The sequence below is a fragment of the Ctenopharyngodon idella genome, chromosome 24, assembly GCF_019924925.1.
Source record: "Ctenopharyngodon idella isolate HZGC_01 chromosome 24, HZGC01, whole genome shotgun sequence".
NCBI classification, from domain to species: domain Eukaryota; kingdom Metazoa; phylum Chordata; class Actinopteri; order Cypriniformes; family Xenocyprididae; genus Ctenopharyngodon; species Ctenopharyngodon idella.
In genome coordinates, this window is record NC_067243.1 from 9,761,773 (window position 1) to 9,783,595 (window position 21,823).

The 21,823-nt window shown below is 37.3% G+C and overlaps 2 protein-coding genes across 5 annotated transcripts; one reads left to right on the forward strand and one right to left on the reverse strand.

Annotated features, from left to right (window-relative positions):
- Nucleotides 1-166: 166 nt before the first annotated feature.
- On the reverse strand, nucleotides 167-2,888 carry rag2 (recombination activating gene 2). 2 transcript variants are annotated; one of them, XM_051884562.1, is made up of 2 exons: nucleotides 2,741-2,888; nucleotides 167-2,011 (listed from the first exon to the last, which is right to left on the reverse strand). In XM_051884562.1, the coding sequence occupies exon 2, from the start codon at nucleotides 1,995-1,997 to the stop codon at nucleotides 405-407; it is 1,593 nt and encodes a 530-aa protein (XP_051740522.1). In that variant the 5' UTR covers nucleotides 1,998-2,011; nucleotides 2,741-2,888; the 3' UTR covers nucleotides 167-404. The 2 variants fall into 2 exon arrangements, with proteins under 2 accessions (XP_051740522.1, XP_051740523.1); XM_051884563.1 differs by lacking the exon at nucleotides 2,741-2,888 and adding an exon at nucleotides 2,112-2,241.
- On the forward strand, nucleotides 2,298-21,337 carry iftap (intraflagellar transport associated protein). Of its 3 annotated transcripts, none has more exons than XM_051884564.1 (8): nucleotides 2,299-2,368; nucleotides 3,005-3,051; nucleotides 9,363-9,505; nucleotides 9,597-9,772; nucleotides 12,488-12,562; nucleotides 13,512-13,566; nucleotides 20,263-20,399; nucleotides 20,529-21,337. In XM_051884564.1, the coding sequence occupies exons 3-8, from the start codon at nucleotides 9,373-9,375 to the stop codon at nucleotides 20,637-20,639; spliced, it is 687 nt and encodes a 228-aa protein (XP_051740524.1). In that variant the 5' UTR covers nucleotides 2,299-2,368; nucleotides 3,005-3,051; nucleotides 9,363-9,372; the 3' UTR covers nucleotides 20,640-21,337. The 3 variants fall into 3 exon arrangements, with proteins under 3 accessions (XP_051740526.1, XP_051740524.1, XP_051740525.1); XM_051884565.1 differs by lacking the exon at nucleotides 2,299-2,368 and adding an exon at nucleotides 2,759-2,903; XM_051884566.1 differs by lacking the exon at nucleotides 3,005-3,051 and having other exon boundaries at nucleotides 2,298-2,368.
- Nucleotides 21,338-21,823: the final 486 nt, after the last annotated feature.

Below are 21,823 nucleotides of genomic sequence, written 5' to 3' on the forward strand. Positions count from 1 at the left end.
GTGTGTATTAATATATACATAATACTCCCACTCATGTTTTTGACTAATATATTGTGTTTCTGCATATGTTATAATTATAAGCATAACAACATGAGGTTAAAATATAATCTTTTTATAATTCTCTTTATTTAAGCAGAAAATCATACTCCACAAGCGTTTCCCCGCATTTTATTTATTTATTTATTTTTTTTATTAAAAAAAAGCAATAAATCATTAGCTTAGTAATATTAAACAAGACTTGTAAAAAAATGTATTTAATACTGCCATAAGCATATTCATTTAATTAATTCATTTCTGTTGTTCCTATCAGTATAAAAAAAAAATACACTTCTCCAATTTCCTGGTAATATAAAACTATAAAAATGTTAATAGCATGATATATAACAGAACAGAACAACAACAAATCAGTCAAAAAGTCTTCGCAGAAAGCTCTTCTTAGCAGGGGTCATTTTCAATGAGACTGGAGCCTTGCGATGGGTCATCTTCATTGGGACTCTCTTCAGTGGCATCATTTGGCGTGGTGGAGTCATCTCCTGCTTGGGCAGGCCTCCGTGATCCAAGCAGAAATACTTGCTGCTGTCTTGAGAGAGGCGAAGCAAAAGGCTTTCAGGGAGCTCCATGCACTGGGCATGGACCCAATGTCCACCTTCACCCCTGGAGCAGAAGATCATGGCAGGTCGGGTGAGCTCAGTGGAGTAGTAGGGCTCCCAGGTGTTGGGGTCCACCTGGCAGTTGATGCAGCACTTGATCCAATAGCCTGTCTGAGATTCATCCTCCTCATCTTCCTCGTTGTAGGTGTCGCCCTCTCCATCACTGCTAAACTCCAACTCATGAGGTTCTCGGCCAAAGTAGAGCTCCTCAGAGTCTTCCAAAGGTGCAGAGTCCTCAAAGTCAGTGGACTCCTGGCTGCATCCCTGAGTTGACGCTTCTCCATCTTGTTCCTTCTGGAAGCTCACCTGGTAGAAATGGTAGGCGTCTGGTGGGGTTGGGTTTCCTTCTGAGGGGACTGCAATCAAGGCACTTCCTTTGCCCAGGCTGCCGCCAAACCAAGTACGGCTGTGGCTTATTTCGCTGGTCCACTGCGGAGGTTCGCGTGGCTCCATGTGGACTCCGACATCGTCCAAGCCAATGTAGGTGCACTCCATGCGCTTTTGAGTCTCAGACTGGTACCCTCCGAAAACAATGTACTCATGATAGCCAACGGGAGTGGTTATGGCACTGGTAATGGAGAGACCTTCTTGAAGAACAGTACAGGTGATGACAGGGCTTCCTAGGAGAAGCTCCACACGTAGGCGGATCAAACGAGGTGGTCGGCAATCGGAGCTGAGGATGTGACCGCCCAGAAAGTAGACACAGTCCTCTCTCGCTAGAGCTACGTGAAATGACTGGCCATCGGTGAGCTCGGGGAGGATGTGGGCCGAACTGCAACCAAACTCTAGGTCAATAAGGAAGACTTGAGGTGGACAGTCCACCACGCTGTTCCAGTTCTCCGTGGTCCTTTCGGTGGGGGGCATATAGGACCTGCCGCCAAACAGAACGCAGGCGGTCTTCCCTCGGCTATGGATCACGCTGAGGGTATGACCGTATCGAGCGCTAGGGACGTCTCCAACCAGCTCTTTTTCTTGACATCGCAATGTGACTTTACGATTACATCCTCTACTGTCTATACTCAACATGTAGAGACTTGAAGACAGTTCGTTGTTGGGTGTTCGGCCACCATGAATGAGGTAACATTCAGGGCTGCCATCACGGGACTCAAAATGAGCTACTGCAGGACATCGGAGGGGAGGGAGATAACAGGAGTTGTTTGAAAATGAAATGGCTCGCAGCTTAAGTTCTCCGTTTTTTATACGTACACCAAACACACCAGTTGGACATGAGCGTTTCGGCCAGCCCTTTTGACCAAAGAGGTAAACATCACCCTCCAGCTCTAGTAAGGAGAAGCCTGGTTGCACAAGGCCAGCACAGTTCACAGCAGTTAGAGGCTCTAAGGACATCTTTCTGCAGGGAGCTGTGTAAAATATAATTGAAAAAAAAACCAAACTAACATTATTGCTAAAACAAATATTACATAATAAAATTCAGGTCAGTTGCACATATAGCATGCATACCAGCATAATACTCTTCCTATTAGTAAGAATAGTATGCAATTAACTTTTTTTTTTTTTTTAAATCAAAGAATGAAAAAAACGCGGAACCATATAACCCCTTCCGTTTCCATAATAACACAGAAACATTCCCACAGGAAACAAGTTGTAGTTTTCCTTATTACCCCTTCTCTTAGAGAATCGCGTTAAGCTTGGAATAAAACGACTACATTACCCAGCATTCAGTGCGAAAATGGCGTCTCTCGTTCTACATTTAAACGGTACGTCTGAGACATTTTCACAAGCTTTGAACTCTCCTGTTCTCTTACTGTCTTCTAACAATTAGCAGCGATTATCCTTTTTACATATTTTAGATTCGTTTTAATGTCTCTAGGTAATCAAATTACAGATTTTTATTTTTATTAAACAAGCGCTGGCTGTCAACACTAGTGCAACACTACAACTAATTGAAGATGAAAATCTTTTAAATCGCTATAGGCTATACTTTAATAATTATACTATAAAAACCCGTATTTACCTACATGTTTATTTTGATTCTACTCTATATGGCACCAGAATACCACATACATTTCTAAATATTCCATATATAGGCTAGTCTTCATCCTAATAACATGTAACGTTATATTTCTTACCTCCTGGTCAATGCACTCCGAAATCTGGGAGCTGTTTGGTGCTGCTAACTTTTATTTGAGATATTAAAGCAAATGGTTTAGTGACAGTGGCAGAGGTTCAGTGTTTGTGAAGGTTGACTGGCTCATCTTGAGGTTAACTGTCTGTAACTGCTGCCAACAACAGGTGTTTGAACACAACTCGCACAAGTTTGAATGAAAACAAGCACAAACTCAGTGTATCATTGGCTTGTGTATTAATATGGACTTTATGTTTGTGTTTTACAGTTCAGTTGATGATTCATTCACTTAGCAATTTGCAAATCAGCTGGGTTGTAAGTATGGATCTCCCAGATGTAATTTTCATCTTCCAAAATTTACACTTACATTGGTGATACTGTGTATATGTAGCGTGATTGCCACTTGTAATAATAATAATAATAATAATAAATGTTTTATATATATATATATATATATATATATATATATATATATATATATACACACACATGGGTCATTGACAAATAAGGTTTTTAAAAGTGTAAAAAACAATGGAGATATAATTAATTTTGAAGTTTTATTAAGTGTTAACAATGAGATTGTAAAAAAAACAAAAAAACAAAAAAAAAACAATCAATTAACAATTAGTTTGTCACAAAAAAAGTCATTCAGTTTAAACAAAATGTCGGTTTTACCGAATGACACATTTGGTTATACCGAATGACGATATTTTTAAACAATGCTAACAGACTGATATTTAGCTTGCTAGCTAGCCAGTAAAAGGACAATCCAACTTTTTAAATTTAGTACAAGTTTTTAAAATATTAAAACATGTTTTTTAGCGGTTGTACCGAATGACGTGATATTTCGTCTGAATGACGTCACATCCTGTCACATAATATTGACCGCATGACTTGATCCAAAATGGTCCCTTTATATTGGTTACTCCGAATGACATCAATGAAATTCATTTTTCTGGACATTCTTTCTTATAACAAAGCAACGACTTCTACACATAATATTAATACCATTTTGCACTATGTTGATATATGATGTTATAAAATCATGCCAGAATAATAAATATATACATTTATTACATTTTAAGATATTTTAATCACAAATAAAATGGCTGTATTGGCCTTTAACCGGTTAAACCGAATGACCTTTTGACGCTTCAAAATCTTTAAAATACCTTTATATGTAGCAAAATATAATTAAAACCTTTTGGATTCAATAAAAGAGATCTAGTTGTACTACCTTACATATTTTGGATATCATATCTTTGTTTTTTATTATTATTAAGGCCTTTGGACAAAAAAATGACCCGTCACATCGTTGACCCATATATATATATATATATATATATATATATAGCTCCCTTTTATAACTCAATTAAACATCACATGTTTAATAACTCAAATATAGTTAAGTTATAACTCACATAACTCAAATATCAATATCTTTTATTGGCTGAGATTGCTTCACGTTGCACAGATTTTGGATTCTTTTCTATTATGACCTGCATTCGACACCAAAATCACGCTCTTCGTAATGCATCTGTGACAGTGCAGCCCGTCTCTATGTAATGTGCTGTTAAAATAGTCTCCTCTGTGTATCTGAGTGGTCTGTGCAATCAGGTTCAGTGAGGAGCAGAATGATTCACTCTCATTACACCAAATACCGAATGCGTGAGTCACACATCAAATTTTGGCAGGAGGGGTAGCTTGGATTTGTAAAAATACTCCTTATTTCCCGCAGGCTTATATTTGCATTAACTGTTTCTGCTTGGCGGCTCTTTAAAGGAACGAGAGAAATTAGGCGACTGGTGTTGAAGGAAAGAGAGAGAGGGAGAAGAAGGGAACAGCTGTGCCGGTCTCATTAGCATAATGTTTTTGTGTTTCAGGGGGCTGTGCGCGTTTGCGCGAGCCCTCGTGCAGTTGTGCGTTTGTTTTGGAGGCCGAAAGATGTGTGTGCGAGAGCGCAAAACAAAGACCCGTAACCACGAGTGCCTGAAAGAACAGTGAAAAACACAAACAGCGGAGCACCTGTGTCTGAAGAGCAGGGCCATGAAGAGGAGGCTGAGCGACTCCCCTGAGGCGCAAAACAAAATAAAGAATTCCTCCGGTGTCTCCAAGCACATAGGAGAGCTTTATTCTCCCGCTGAAGTGCACTTACATGCCGGTGTTCACACTTACAGATGCAGTAAAATAAACCTGTTGAGTCCTGGAGCGGATTTGCATAAGGCATAGGCAAATAAATGCTGTTGTTTGCCAGCTCTGTCACAAAGAGACGGAAGGGAGACAACAAAACAAAACTACAATGCTTGCATTATAATGAACGAATATATCACTTTCAGAGTACCTCATTGATTGTGATATAGCACGTAGTTTCTTGTATTTGGTGTCCGATTCATTTTAAAGAATCAATTTGTTCAAATCGTTAAAGACAACATGAAATTAAAACGGACCCTTTTGCTTTCTACATGTTCCTGGTACAATATTTTAAAGAAAAACATTGTTTTTGAATGGTTACTTTTCAAGATGCAATCAATCCCCAATCATCTTTTTTTCTTACTGAATATTCTGTTTCACTTCACCTCACCTTATGTTAAACGGGTTATAAAGGCCTTTTTCATGATCACTTTTTAGTTTAGAACCAGATTCAGATTCCCAGAAGTCCATGTGCAGCATATTTTGTCAAGATGTATTGCATTGTGCTTCCAACTAACCATTTGATTCCCACATACAGTTCTTACAGTCTACGAATTGATTCTTTTTTGATCATGCTCAAAAGACTTCATTAACACATCACTAGTCGCAAATACCAGAGTAATCTGGTATTATTTATATACACTATAGTATTTGTTAATATTTTGAATTAGTTTTTGTCAGATTTAATTTATTTACTTAAGTTTTATTAGCTGTAGCTGTGTGGTTTTGTTTATTAGTCTAGCATTTATTTATATTATTTCAGTTTTAGTACTTTAAAGGTGCAATATGTAAGAATTTTGCAGTAAAATATCCAAAAACCACTAGGCCAGTGTTATATATTTTGTTCACTTGAGTACTTACAATATCCCAAATGTTTCCAACTATTTGTAAATCGTGAGAAAATTGCAATTTTAACCAAGGCTGTGAGGAGTCACCTGTCAATTGCGTCATACCCGCGTTACCCTCGGTTTCCTGTTTTATTTTGTAAAAACCATTAAAACACCAAAGACGCTTTAATTTAATACACGTTTTAATAGACAAGGGAACAACTGTTTGGTTACATTTATAGACAGAAAACTAATTGTTGTTATATAGCTCAACACGTTTAGTCTTATTGTGTAAATCTAATGTTCTTGATTTTTTGCGAGTACCATGCTTTACCATGCCTCAGAGAAAACACTATTTTGTGAAGTAGCTAACATAGTATAATCAGATGCAGCTTTATTTTTAGTAACAGTAATACAGCATTTTCTTCATCATAAGATACGTTTTAAAATTAATTGCATGCCATTTATCAACACAAGCCATCCAGCATTTATTATTATGATATTCTAAAATCGATCTAGCTTACTGCAGTGTGTAACAAGTAGCCACCGAGCGAACGCACAGAGTAACGTTATAACATAATTTTCAACACTCTCAAATGTATCTAATATGATAAACAGAGCTGCCTTACCTCATACTCATGACCGCCGGCGACTGTAGCATAATAAAAGTTCCGCTGCTCGTGAGGTGTGTGTTGCGCAATCCCTCCAGCGGCCTCGTTCAGCTCCCACAACACCCGGTCCTGCTCTGCTTCATACTACAGTAACGTTAATAATCGCATCCATGAACATGATTTCTTTCCGAGTCCTATCCCGATTATTTCCACCGGCTGTGATGTGAAGACCACATGTCCCAAGATTCCGCGCTCAAACTTGGCGTCATCAAGCTACGCCTTTGTTTTGAATAGGCCTCTAGCGGCCTCTAGTGGACAGAACATTTTACATATTGTACCTTTAAGTACTTCAACTTCAACTTGTTTATTACAGTTAGTTGCGAAGTCAACCTTTCTGGTTGTTGTTTTTTCGTAAGTTTTTTAAGATTTTCATCTAATATTTATATTTTATTTCAGGTTTATTTCCATTAACATAATTTAGTTTTAGGGGCTGTTTACACGACACTTTTTTCAACTAAAATCGGAAAAATTTGTATGCATTTTGGCCGTTCATTTACACGACAACAGCGTTTTGGTGGTCTGAAAACACAAACTTTTGAAAACGTGTTTCAAAGTGCAACGAAAACGATGATGTCATGCACATGAGCTTTACACGTTCAGTCTATAGTGTTTCATCGCCATCTAATGGCCTGCCAGCAGAATACAGCATTTTTAGTCATTTTCACAGATTCGTATGAATGGGGATCGTTTTGACAATGGTGTCGTCTGTACGCGGAAAACTCAAAAGAAAAACTTTAACCATATTGTTGTCGTGTAAATGTACCCTCAGAGATGATCTCCGTCTACACTACACGAATGAAAACGTATGTCACATGACCGTTGATGCACATTGTGCATGCGCGTAGAAGTGTAAACAGCTGCCTCTTGCGCATGTAGGCAGCTGCAATATTAAAAAAATGCAGAGTTTAACTGTACAATGGCTGCTAAAAATGACAACAAAGCCAGCAAAGATCGCAAGTCAGTCTCAAATGTTATTGTTTACATGGTTGTGAAGGATACGCAGAACAACGTGGGCAACCACGCCATCATTTTCAAAAGTCTCCGTTTTGGTCCATTTGTACTGAAACGAAACCCTGATGTTTTCAAACTAAAACGAGGTCTGCAGGGTTTTCGAAAGTCTCAGTTTTCGAGGTTCGAAAATGCGACAGACGGGCGTAACCGTAGCAAAACTTATGCGTTTTAAAACAAAAACGCACTAGTGTAAACGGGGCCTTAGTTAACAAAAACAACATTGGTATACTGTATTCTTTAAAAATAGTATGTGAAACCTTTGGTAGTTATGAAAAATGATAAGTATAGGAAATGAAGTGGATATAAAATAAAATTAAGCTGATATATTATTGCTAGTTTGTTTGTCACGCTGAAAATGGAAGGTCACGTCAAATGCAACTGGTATAGAGGACTTCGCTTTTCGACTGCACTTTTTTTTTGGCAAATCTGGGTATTCCATACATGCAGAAAATGTGAAACAATCTATATACTGTATATTGCAGAAATAGTATGGAAGTATTCTAAGAGAGAAGGAAGAGGTTGACCAGCAGTACAGCTGACGCCTGAAGCCTTGCAAGGATTTGCGCTGTATTATTGATAGAGGAGTGTAATTAGACTCTAGTGTAGCACCTGTTTCTGTCCCTGCTAATGTTGTGCCACCTGAAGAAGGCTCTCCCTGGGGCGTGTTCGTGATGAATGGCATGGCGACAGCTCTGAGTTTCTGACGATCATCACGCCATTCTTCATTATATTTTAATGTCACGGCAATCACTGCCCGCCCCCCTTCCCAGCCGTCATTGATTGTAATTAAGCTGAACTTTAAAATGATAATTTCATTCCAATCAGGGTTAATTCAGCTATAATGCATATCGCAGATGATAAGTGACCTGTAAAAAAGTGCAGCCCAGCAGGATCCCTTTATCATTTTTTTCTCAGGTTTTTTATACCAATACTTCCTGTTCATTTGGCCTGGTTCAGGCTCTCTGGTTATCTTCAAGGTTTGCTTGGTGTACACAAATGTCTCTTTTAAAGGGGACCTATAATTTTACAAGATATAATAATATAAGTCTCTGGTGTCCCCAAAATGTGTCTGTGAAGTTTCAGCTCAAAATACCCCACAGATCATTTATTTTAGCTTGTCAAATTTGCCACTATTTGGGTGTGAGCAAAAATATGCCGTCCCTTTAAATGCAAATTAGCTGTTGCTCCAGAAGAGGGCGGAGCTTTAACAGCTCGCACCTCGGTTGCTCAACAACAACAAAGACGGAGAATCTCACGCAGCAAAAATGACGATTGTCAGTAACGGTGTTCAGCCTTACATTGTTCAAACTGGAGTCGGACACTAATGGAGAGACTCAGGAAGAATGTACAACTTTTAGAATGCAACTGGATGTTTCTGAATGGTTAGTGGATAAATTTATGTAGTTGCTGTGGAGTTGATTCAACTTATTGACTAGCATGTGCCGTCATGTTAAACTTTTGTGCAAATCCAGCGTTGAATTGACCCTCTTTTGTGAAACAGTCCGGTGTAAAATGACGGCATGGTAACAACACTCTACTACAACAACTCTTCCTCTTCTCTAAAGCAGCCCAACATGGCCCCACCCCCTTTGTTGCATGTTCTTGGGGACAGGGTTTATGTAAATTTTAGGGTTAGTGATGTCACTAACCCAGGAAGAAGCTTGTTGTAGTCCCTACCCAGCTGTTTGTTGTAGTCCTTAAACAGCGAATTCTTTAAAATTGAACTTTGAGCGTTGTAACTTTGCAGATGTTGTTTATGCTCAAACAGCAACATTACACTAAAATTAAAAAACTGAAATCATAATAAACTGGCCCTTTTAAACAAAATTTGCTTTCCGCAAGCAGTAAAAGTGAAACGTACATTGTGCCAGGCAAATAGTGAATCTCTCTCTCTGTTTCTTTCTGCATCTCTTCTCAATGTGGATAGGTTTGACAGGATGCCAGGTTTAGTTAATGGTTCAGTTGTGGACAACCATGACCAAGCCATGACTGAAGCTCTGGAGCAGTTCTGCAACTCCCCGGAGCAAACGTACGAGCAGTTCCTGTCCACCTTCACGTCACTGACCCCAGGTGAGCATGCTGAATGCCACATACATCTTCTTTCCTCTGATACGTCTGTAAATCCTTCGCCTGTGGTCTTCACTGTCGTATCCCATTGCAGAGATTGTGAGGGATCTGCGTTTGACTGCTCCTAGAGGACATGGAGACTCGTCCGACAGAGAGATGGACAGCAGCCGAGAGCAACGAAGAGAGGATGGAGTGACAGAGATGGAGGAGAGCGTATACCGAAGGATGGGACAGGCGAATCGCTGCTCACCGACTGCTGATCAGGAAGAGGTCATCGCCTTATAGATCTGAACCGCTCAAACCATCAGTCTTTACTGGGAGAGGTTCAGACAGACCTCTCCTTCCCTTCAATCAAAGTTAACAAAAAATTAAGTCTACTGCATTAGCCTCTGCTCTGTTTAGCAAACACACACACATACAGGTCCTTCACTGCCCAGCACTGTTTCTTAACTCTCTGAAACGCTTCGATTCTAGTCTTAAGTTTTCTTCTGGAAACATACAGGTCACAATATTCCTCTTTTAAAAATTCCTGCCCAAAGCATACGCAAAAAAAAAAAAAGGCCTGGTAGAGTTGCGCTAGTAGTGTGTTGAAACCCGCGGTTATGGTAAGGAGCGTGACCAGGGCTTGACATTAACACCCGCCAAATGCAGGTGGATTTCGGCAGTGCCGTGTGACGCAGTCACTCCTACTAGCCACTTTGGCGGGTTGAATTTTATATATAATATATACATTTTTCAATTGTAGTCTTTTAAAAGGGCCTCTGAAATAAACTAGGTGCAATGTAGTGTTGTCAAAAATATCGATTTTTCGATACATATCGATACTGAAATATCTGAAACACTTCCAATACTCATTTTCCGCAGAATAGATACATGACACCAGCTGCACTTTCTTGCTTTCTTATCTCTCCGACAGCGAGTTGACACACAAACCCGCCTCCCCTCACTCACTTGTTTCATTTGCTCCGGATGAATATTGTTTGTGTTACAGGGCTTGAATTCCGCCGTGGAATTGCGCGTATTGTGCATAATTCCTGCAGATTTTGTGCTTAGACTCAAAGTGCACATAAAGCCGCCTCTCAGTACTAATTTGAGTTCTTTTTCGTTGCTTATTGCACTTATACAGTCAAATACACACACAATAATGCCAAAACAAAGGTCTTGGCGAGTATTTAAGTAAACACAGTCAGTTATGTTTTAAGTGAACATAAATAGTTGAGAAAGAAAACAAATGTGTAACAGTATAATGGATCCATGCGTTAGGTCTTAAAGTGACAGCAGCTGAATATACCTGCTGCCAAATTATGAGAAAATATAAAAAATATCTATATGGAAATTTTCGACCATGGTATCGATGTCAAAATTGTGGCCAGTGAAAATCCTGAGTGGCTACTAACATTGGAAAACCACTAGCCACAGTGGCTGGTGAGCAAAAAAAGTTAATGTCAAGCCCTGGGCATGACATTTCAGAAACACGCTCAAAGTGGTTGACCAATCACAACACACTGGTCCAGCTGACCAATTAGAGCACATTGCTCTTTTTGGAAGGAGGGGCTTCACAGAGACCGAACAGGGTACCATTCACATTTTCTTTAGAATGCACCACATATCAGCACATTAAAATTCATTCAAAACCTCTTAGCAACCCTAAAGCAACACTCTGGCAACCATGCAAAACAACCTAGCGTTATGGTGGTGATTTTTGTACTGGTAAGCGACACTCATATTTTCTTCAGAATGCACCTACCTGGCAACGACCTAACAGTGACACATCAACATGCTTAAAATCAGTCAGAATCTATTAAAAATTATATAGGAATTCTCTGGCAACCATGCACAACATGCACAACAACTGATGGTTTTTGTACGGTTAAAGGGTTAGTTCACCCAAAAATGAAAATTCTGTCATAAATTACTCACTGTCATGATGTTCCACACCCGTAAGACCTTTGTTCATCTTCAGAACACAAATTAAGATATTTTTGATAAAATCCGATGGCTCAGTGAGGCCTGCATTGACAGCAAGATAATTAACATTTTCAGATGCCCAGAAAGCTACTACAGACATATTTAAAGCAGTTCATGTGACTACAGTGCTTCAACCTTAATGTTATGAAGCGACGAGAATACTTTTTGTGCGCCAGAAAAACAAAATAACGACTTTATTCAACAGTATCTAGTGATGGACGATTTCAGAACACTGCTTCATGAAGTTTTGAAGCTTTACAAATCTTTTGTTTCGAATCAGTGGTTCGGAGCGCATATCAAACTGCCAAAGTCACGCCCCCCCAGTGGTGAACCATTGAAATTTCGAAGCACTTATGATGCAACGAAGCCTCGTTTACTGAAATCACGTGACTTTGGCAGTTTGATACGCGCTCCGAACCACTGATTCGAAAAAAAAGATTCGTAAAGCTACAAAACTTCATGAAGCAGTGTTTTGAAATCGTCCATCACGATCTGGCTTTCTTCAGAATGCAAAAACTGAATGCACCCACAACCCCACTGTTACACACTGAAAATAGCTTGAACTTAGCATTGTAGCTGTGGGCAAGCACCACTCAAAATACTAAAAATATTGGCCATTTTTCTTCATTTTCCATCTTTTTGGTGTATTTCTTCCTCAAGAATTCTCCTCTCAGCGTATTGAACGGCTTTATTGCGATGTGTGTTTTGCTTATCTGTCTGTGTGTGTGAGAGAACGGTGCTTAAGACTCCCGCCTGGCTTGCGTATTGATCTCAGTGGGGCTCTGGCGAGCCACAGCACCAGTTACTGTCAATAACGTAAAGCACATCAGCCAACATCCCAGGCCAGTCAATGCTAAAAAAAGCCTCTGCATTATTTAGCTCCCCGCCACCAAGAGAGAAAAACAGCTGTATTGATTATAATGTTGTTTTGATTGTAATCACACCGATTCTCATAGCTGCTGTCATTTCAGAGCATCATTAAATGAAATGAGATAGTGAGTTTATGTGTTTGTATAGGTGCTGTTGGATGGCGGTTGTGTTGGAGGAAGACTAGGCGGCCTATCAAGCTCTGCTCCAGACAGACCTGCGAAGGTAAATGGTCAGGACATTCAAAACCTAACAAGCTACTTACCGCAGCAGTATTTTATAGTTGAAAGCCACATAATTCTGCCTTTGAAGATAGCTTGTTTTGTATATATTCTGAGGCAGCATTGCATATATTTTCCACAGGGAATGCAATCCCAGAATTCAATGTGATGTGCTCAGTGAAAATCCAAGCAGGATGCCTATAAACAGGCTGATATTTAATTCAGTACAGAACCTGGGCTATTTTACTTATTGTTTGTGTGTTTATAAGCTCATTAGAGTATGATAAGCTAAAACTAACATTAAATTAACATCAAAAGTTCAAACCGATCTTTTTTTTTTAACCTCAGAGTATGCTAATCCTAATTTTAAACTGTTTGAGTCAAGACTTCAACCTAATAAAAAAGACAACATTTGTGTGTTACGCATTTTAATCTCAGAGTATGCTAACGCTAACTTTAAACTGTTGGAGTCAAGAATTCAATGAAATAAAAAGGACTTTTACGTAATATTTGTCTGTGCTATGCATTTTTAAGATGATTAGTGTATGCTAAGCTAATGTTAACATTAAACTCTTGTTGAAATCAATTGAATCAAGACTTTTATCTAATATAAAAGATTAACGTATTGCTAAGCTAACCCGTTAACACTATCACATAGCTTAGCAACATGCTAACATCAAACTCTATTGTGAAACACAAGACAAAACTTCAGTTTAATAAAAATTGACTATTTTACCTAATAGGTTATATTAGGTGCTATATATTTTAAAAGAATGTGTTGTTAGCTTAGCAATATGCTAACATCAAACTACTTAAATCAGTTGTGAAATGAAGTTTCTGTGTGAAGAGCACCATTTGTGTGGAGCACAAAGTTGTTAAATCTAATCAATTCTAAAATAACTTTGTAAAAATTATATTTCATTGCTGTTTTGTCTTTTTTCTTTCCTTGGCAGTTTGATAATTATCTGGGAGATTCAGAGGACGAAGAGGAAAAAGTTGACGCTACAGGTGTTTATTTCTCGAAAACATAAATTTAAATACATGTCACTTTACACAGAGTCATTTTACATAGATTACAGTGGCCTAGATGCACTTTTGGAGTGTTTATTTACATTTTTTTTTTCTTATGTAAAGCACATTGTTGAGAAATCTTTTTCATATTTCACAACAGCTTCAAATGGGATTGGATCCATCACAAATTCACATAATATTCACATAATACACATTGACATGTTGGCATCACCTGTATGGATGTATTTTAAGCTCGGCATGCTCGCATAAATATTCTTTTTATGTGCATATGTAAGGATTGCATGAGCTCACCTTACCTTTAATAGGGTTTAGTGGATATCATGTGCATACTATTTTTTGTAATTAGAGCTGTCATACAGCTTGATTTAAATATATTACCATTTATTACACATATTCAATGCATGCAAATTCTAAACCGCTCCCTCATCATTAGAGCCGGGGGCAAGCGCTCGCTTGGTGAGGCTTAACGCTCGCTGTGCAGGCTTGTAATGAGTCGCTCTTTTCTGGAGTGCCAGAGAGGCTCATTTAAACTCCAATGACCAGTTTAATACAAAAATAAATAAAATAGTTAGAGGAAAGAAAGCCCTTTCGATTGGAGAGGCTTACATTTCAGAGCAGGGCTTCCGTGTTTTTTGTTGAGTTTGTCTGTGATCAGAGTTATAATTCAGAGGAAAGGGTGTATGTAAAAGTCATTAGGTGGTGTGTTTATAATGAGAGTCATATCCAATGAATAACAAAAGATGCATGCTGAACTTCACCTTAATTAGCATGAATAATCATGCCCCTGCTTACAGGGCTTTGTAAAAAAAAAATCCTTTGCTGTAAGTCGGAAGGTCGCTGTACCGTTGGTTGTAGTGGGCGTTTTGTGTTCTACGTAATCGGTCATAGCTTTGGAAAATTTGACTGTAAAATAAGATTTTTTTTTTTTTTTTTTTTTAATTGGTCACTGAAAATTGGCCAATTAATATATTCAGATTAATACTTTCCAGTCTTTTTATTGCTGCAAGTTTGCTAACTGAACTAAAATTATGGAAAAGCAAAAACTAAGAGTGAAAAAAAATGATTTTGGTAACCAAAACATGGGAAAAAAATGGGAATTGGCAAAAAATAATGAAATGATAATCGTTCAGTCAACCAAATTTATTTGTTCAAAAATGCTGTTATATTCAGGAACAAAATAAGTGACTGTCTTCATGAGTGAATCATTGAATCATTCAGTTAACCAAATTGATTTATTCAAAAATGCTGTTTCATTCAGGAAGAAAACAAGTGACTATCTTCATGAATGAGTCATTGAACCATTCACTCAACAAATTGAATTAATTAAATACATGTACTTACAATATGGTTAGGGTTAGGGTAAGTTACATATAATTTTGCATAATTTATAGTTATACTATAGTAACGACCAGTGCTGGGGGTAAAGCATTACAAGTAACGCGAGTTACGTAATCAATTATTTTTTCAAGTAACTGGTAAAGTAATTACCTTTACATTTACAACATTACGCATTACTTTTAAATTTACAACAAAACGTGAGTTACTTTTTCAAATAAATAACGCAAGTTACTTTGCTTTCCCATGTATTGACTGACAGCTCTCCTGTCCCCATGTTGAGAGAAATCAGAAGTGCAGAGGTGTTGTGTGCGCTGTGTGAACATGACTGTTATTGTAGTTCTAGACTAAATGTGAACATTTACTCTTCTCACTTGCACAAAAACAGATTCAGTATTCCTCAAAATGAATGAAAGCAGTGAAATGCAAACTCAGAATATTATGCAAAACTTCAGTAATTAAATATGTTAAATTACACAAATATACTTTATGTATTTAATCTCACTTTATTAAGCAATGTCTTTGCTGCTGACCTTTGATGATCCAATTCAACCATACCAATAAGCAAAAATTACTGTAGTTAAACATCACATTTGTTTCATTTTTGTTTTTATTGCTGCGCCCTCTACTGTACTGGAGTGTATTTGCATTTTCTTCAGCCTGAGGCTTATTCATTTCACTTTTGCTTTGAAAGGGCCTTTAAGGCTGGAACACACCAAGCCGACGCCGACGAACTAGTGGCTTTGAAAGCAGACTGCGGGGTTGGCTCACATCGGCAGTGTCTGTGTCCAAAGTTGCCCTGACACACCAAACTGACGCTCGACACCCGACGGCCAAGTAGCACGTCATTCTGCGCCTGCGCAAGATGAAATGCATTTCCGTACCAGCAGGTGGCAGTAGCTGAACGGCCAATCAGAATGATCAGATGGCCTGACGAGCTCTGACGCCGATTCAACATTTCGAATCGGCCGAAAAAAAGCCGACAAGGACCAACTTCAGCCAACGGTGTGGAACACACTGAGAAAACTTAGTCGGCCGACGAACAAAAACTGCCCGACGGCCGACCGTCGGCTTGGTGTGTTCCGGCCTTTAGTTTTACCAAAAATAGAACTTTATTTTTTATTTTTTGTTATTTAAAAAACATACAAGCCCAGCTCAGGTGACAAAAAGTAACGCTAACGTAACGCATTACTTTCCATATGTAACGCAATTAGTTACTTTTTTAGGGAGTTACACAATATTGTAACACATTACTTTTAAAAGTAACTTTCCCCAACACTGGTAACGACATGTAACACGTAACAAGCCACTACAAAATAAAGTGTTACTCTAAGACAATTAGTTACTTTTTTAGGGAGTAACGCAATATTGTAACACATTACTTTAAAAATAACTTTCCCCAACACTGGTAACGACATGTAACGTAACAAGCCACTGCAAAATAAAGTGTTACTGTGTGTTGCTCAGCGGTAACAAAATATGGTGTTATAAGAGATGAAATGTGAATATATAATGACAAATAACTAAAAAAATAGTAACAAAAAAAAATAAAAAATTATTCACCATTAAAAGTAACTAAACCCAACTGCAAAATTTAATGGAAAAAAAAGGAAAACTATAAGAACTTTGATGTGAACTCTGAGACATACAGTACAGGTAAGCAATAATAATGGCGTTCACTTCAGGGTTCAGTGACACGCTGGCGTTCGGCATCCAGATGAATCTTAAAATGGGTTGAGGGGAAGGCGGTTCTGGTCAAAGCAGATCAAGGCTCAAAAAGAGCTACAGGATACCTACGGTTTTAATGAAACACGCCTCTGCATGCCGGTCAGGGAGGTTCACGGTATGGCATAACAGCAACAGCCTTCAGATTCATTAGCAGCATGAAGCTTCTTTCTGTGTTTCCTTAGTGATCTGGTTAATGGCCTTGTTTTTGAGACCACCTTGTTATGAAAGCCATGGGTGAGTGGGGTTTCTTCAGAGGTGTTCAGTCTACAAACACACACTCATGGTGTTGTAGACACTCAAACAAACACGCAGAAATGCACACTACACCCCCGGACGTCTGGTCCTCACCCAGCAGCTGAAACTATGACTTTCACTGTGCCAGTAATTAGCTGTTTAATTAACATCAGCATCAATCGAGCTCTTGCCAGGCCTTATGTCTTTCTCACTCACACATAAGCTGCTGCAAAAATCCACAGAGATGCAGGCCATAAAAACAGCTTGTTAGCACGTTAATCCTTCCTTTTTGACACTGTAAGTTCACTCAAAATGTACTCATCTTGATGTTGTTCCAAACTTGTAACACTTTATTTATTTCTGTAGAATATAAAAGGATGTTTTGCTGAATGTCTGAGTTGATCTTTTCCAGAAGGCTCTAAACTGACAAAAAAAGCACTAATTTGCCTTTGCGTTCGAATCATCACATTCAGACTCCTTCTAATCAGTCACATGATGAGTGTGAACCAATTACGTTTAACATGAAAGGTGAAAGTTTTTCATGTATATTTAAAATGTTTTTCTACCTTTTAATTTGCACAAGAAACTGCTGTGCGAAAAACTTTTTTGACATTTACCAAAAATCTCCTTGTCAAAATTAAAAAAATTCTTCCCCAACGATGAGACTTTTTATTTAAATTTCAGACTTTTATGTGCGCATGAGATACCTCTAACATAAAAGTTTTTCCGTGTATATTTAAAATGTTTTTCTACTTTTACATCTGCACAAGAAACTGCTGTGTGGAAAATCTTTTTTGACATTTACCAAAAATCTCCTTGTCAAAATTAAAAAAATTCTTCCCCAACGATGAGACTTTTTATTTAAATTTCAGACTTTCATGTGCGCACGAGATACCTCTAACATGAACGTTTTTTGCGTATATTTAAAAACTTTTTCTACTTTTACATTTGCACAAGAAACTGCTCTTTTTTTACGACATTTATGTTATTTGATAAAAATCTCCTTGTCTAAATAAAGTCTTCTCCTACGATGAGACTATTTTTGTAAATTTAAATTTCAGACTTTCATGTGCGCACAAGATACCTCTAACATGAACGTTTCTTGCGTATAACATTATTTCTACTTTTACATTTGCACAGGAAACTTGGATGCGTGCGAAAAACATTTTTACGACATTTAAGTTTTTGTTTGCCAGAAATATCATTTTCAAAATAAAAAAAAAATCTTCCGCTATGCTGACTTTTTTCAAAATGTAACTAAAAAATGTGCACAAGAAACCTCTAAAATGAAAGTTTCTTGAGTGCATGTAAAAGTTTTTTTACATTTGCAAAAGAAATGTTTGTGCGTAAAACATTTTTACAACAGTTCCATTGTTATTTTCCAAAAATATAATTGTCAAAATAGAATAAAAAATCTTCCCCTTCGAATTTCAAGAAACCGCTAATGTATATGAACTGAAAAAAGGTGCAACACTCACTCTTACAGTGCTCTAACTTTATTAATTAAAAAATTACGTTTCGGCCGTTCTCAGGGTTTGTTTTTGATTTCATGCTAATTTCACTTTGCAGAAAAGGGAGGGGATGAATTTGAGCAAATGACTGAAATTTTCTTTTTCTCTCAAAAATGTACCGAATGGCTTTAGAAGTCTCAGAATATCAAACATACACTAAGTCACTTTTGCTGTGAAAGGGCCTTTATTTTTACCAAAAATAGAACTTTTATTTTTTGTTATTTAAAAAACATGCAAGCCCAGCTCAGGTGACAAAAAAGTAACGCAAAAGTAATGTAATGCATTACTTTCCATAAAGAGTAACTATGTAACGCAATTAGTTACTCTTTTTATGGAGTAACGCAATATTGTAACACATTACTTTTAAAAGTAACTTTCCCCAACACTGGTAACGACGTAACATGTAACAAGCCACTGCAAAATAAAGTGTTACTGTAGAACTTTTATTTTTTGTTATTTAAAAAACATGCAAGCCCAGCTCAGGTGACAAAAAAGTAACGCAAAAGTAATGTAACGCATTACTTTCCATAAAGAGTAACTATGTAACGCAGTTAGTTACTTTTTTAGGGAGTAAAGCAATATTGTAACACATTACTTTTAAAAGTAACTTTCCCCAACACTGGTAACGACGTAACATGTAACAAAAGGGAGGGGATGATTTTTAGCAAATGACTAAAATGTTCTTTTTCTCTCAAAAATGTACCGAATGGCTTTAGAAGTCTCAGAATATCAAACATACACTAAGTCACTTTTGCTTTGAAAGGGCCTTTAGTTTTACCAAAAATAGAACTTTTATTTTTTGTTATTTAAAAAACATGCAAGCCCAGCTCAGGTGACAAAAAAGTAACGCAAAAGTAATGTAACACATTACTTTCCATAAAAAGTAACTATGTAACGCAATTAGTTACTCTTTTTAGGGAGTAACGCAATATTGTAACACATTACTTTCCATAAAAAGTAACTATGTAACGCAATTAGTTACTCTTTTTAGGGAGTAACGCAATATTGTAACGCATTACTTTCCATAAAAAGTAACTATGTAACGCAATTAGTTAGTCTTTTTAGGGAGTAACGCAATATTGTAACGCATTACTTACCATAAAAAGTAACTATGTAACGCAATTAGTTAGTCTTTTTAGGGAGTAACGCAATATTGTAACGCATTACTTTCCATAAAAAGTAACTATGTAACGCAATTAGTTACTCTTTTTAGGGAGTAACGCAATATTGTAACGCATTACTTACCATAAAAAGTAACTATGTAACGCAATTAGTTACTCTTTTTAGGGAGTAACGCAATATTGTAACGCATTACTTTCCATAAAAAGTAACTATGTAACGCAATTAGTTACTCTTTTTAGGGAGTAACGCAATATTGTAACGCATTACTTTCCATAAAAAGTAACTATGTAACGCAATTAGTTACTTTTTTTAGGGAGTAACACAATATTGTAACACATTACTTTAAAAAGTAACTTTCCCCAACTCTGGTAATGACATGTAACAAAAGGGAGGGGATGATTTTTAGCAAATGACTAAAATGTTCTTTTTCTCTCAAAAATGTACCGAATGGCTTTAAAAGAATATCATACATACACTAAGTCATATTGTTTTTCTTTATTGGAGCTTGACAATATCAGTATATTGTCTTTCATTATATGGTAATCGGCAGCACAAACATTCTTCAAAATATCATCTTTTGTGTTCCTTGGAAAGAAAGAAAGAATTCCGAACAACATGAGGTTGAGTAAATAATGACAGAATTTTCACTGTAAAAGAAGAAAATGATTGTAAATGACTGCTGATGGACAGCTTTGTGTAAAAGATGCTGATTATTCACGTGTGTCTTGCTGTGTGTTGTCAGGTACATGTGCACTACCAGGTGAGATTGAAGATCTGAAAGCTGTCTCCTCTTCATCGCTCTGTCACCACACACTGCTGGAGATCTCCTCTACTTTCACAGACCAGCAGACACACACTCACAGTGCCGCTGAGAATCAGGTACACACAACAACGTGTCTCTCTTTGAGAGCAGTCAAGCTTAGGCAGTAAGATGCACTTTTCTGTTGCATTTCACAGAGACTCTGTAAAATTCTTAATTAACCTGTAAAATGTTTTTTGTCATTCTAGGATGAAAGTGAGGAGGTCGTTCCTTTCCATCTGGACGAGGACTTTGATTACGATAACGTTGTGCTGTCTCAAAAATACGTGATCCAGGAACAGAACGGCAGACCATCTTGAGCTATAAATGAACTTGTGAACTACAGAGTAAAGTCCTTGTTAAGACGATCAGAAATGTTTTTAGTCCACCAAAGAACTAGAAGGAAGACTTTTTTGAGTGTACCTCTCAGTAAACTAATGTTGGCGTCACTGTCCTCAAAGACATGATCAAATTTACTGTAATACACTTAGTCTAATTTTAAATTTTATCAGCTGCAATTAGATGACCAGTACCAACTAGAAACTATAAAATCAGCATGAAGTGGTGTCCATTTTTTTTTTTCCATAAAATGACTTATACTTCTGAGTGAAGACAAAATTGCTTTGATGAATCCTTCGTAAGACCAGCAGCATGTTTTTCAAAAAGTAAATAGTCAATTTAAATTTATTTTTAGTTTAAAAGCACTTTGCATAAACAAACCATATGATGTGTAGTCATATTGTAGTCTGAATCAAATGTCATTATGATTATTATTGTTGTTATTATTATTTTACAACTTGCTAGGCGCAGACGCTTTCATTTTCTGACTCAACAGCTCAAATAGGCGACCTGTGGTGTAACACTTTTTCCTGATGTACTTGGAAAAGTAATTAATTGCTCGTTCTGTCTAACTGCGTTTTATTCACTGGAACAAAACGCTCAGGGACGTTCTTTCTGTTCTCCGTACAAACCTCATAACTTGAATAAAAGCCTACAACATGTTGGTCTTTGAAAAGAATTTGTCCCCCTTTTTTGCTTGACTTGATGGTTTATTTTGACATTTCTGAGAATGTCCGTCCGTACCGTAAAATAATTTTCTTGCTGTTTCCCAGCACGTTTCCTCTCATTTTTACCACCCCGCCTTCATTTCTCCTACGTCTTTGTACTCTATGACCCAATGTTTCTAAAGCAACAAAAAAATAGTACTCTTCAGCACTTTACTGTTCGTTTACCTGTACTAAAACATCAAGGAAGAAATGTTCTTTTTCCTAAATGTGAACTCCCTACAGCGGGAGCGTTTTAAAGCATTTAAATTACACATATATATATATAAAACTAAAATAATAATAATAATAAGTAATAAATGTTATTTTTCAATTAATTATTTTCTCTGGTTACAATCAGCTCTAAAATATTTCTTTTAAGTGCAGCCTCTCTAAATTGATTTTTTCATCTGTGGCATTGAGCCCAAGTTTAGAAAAGTTAGGCTATATTATTGCCTAAT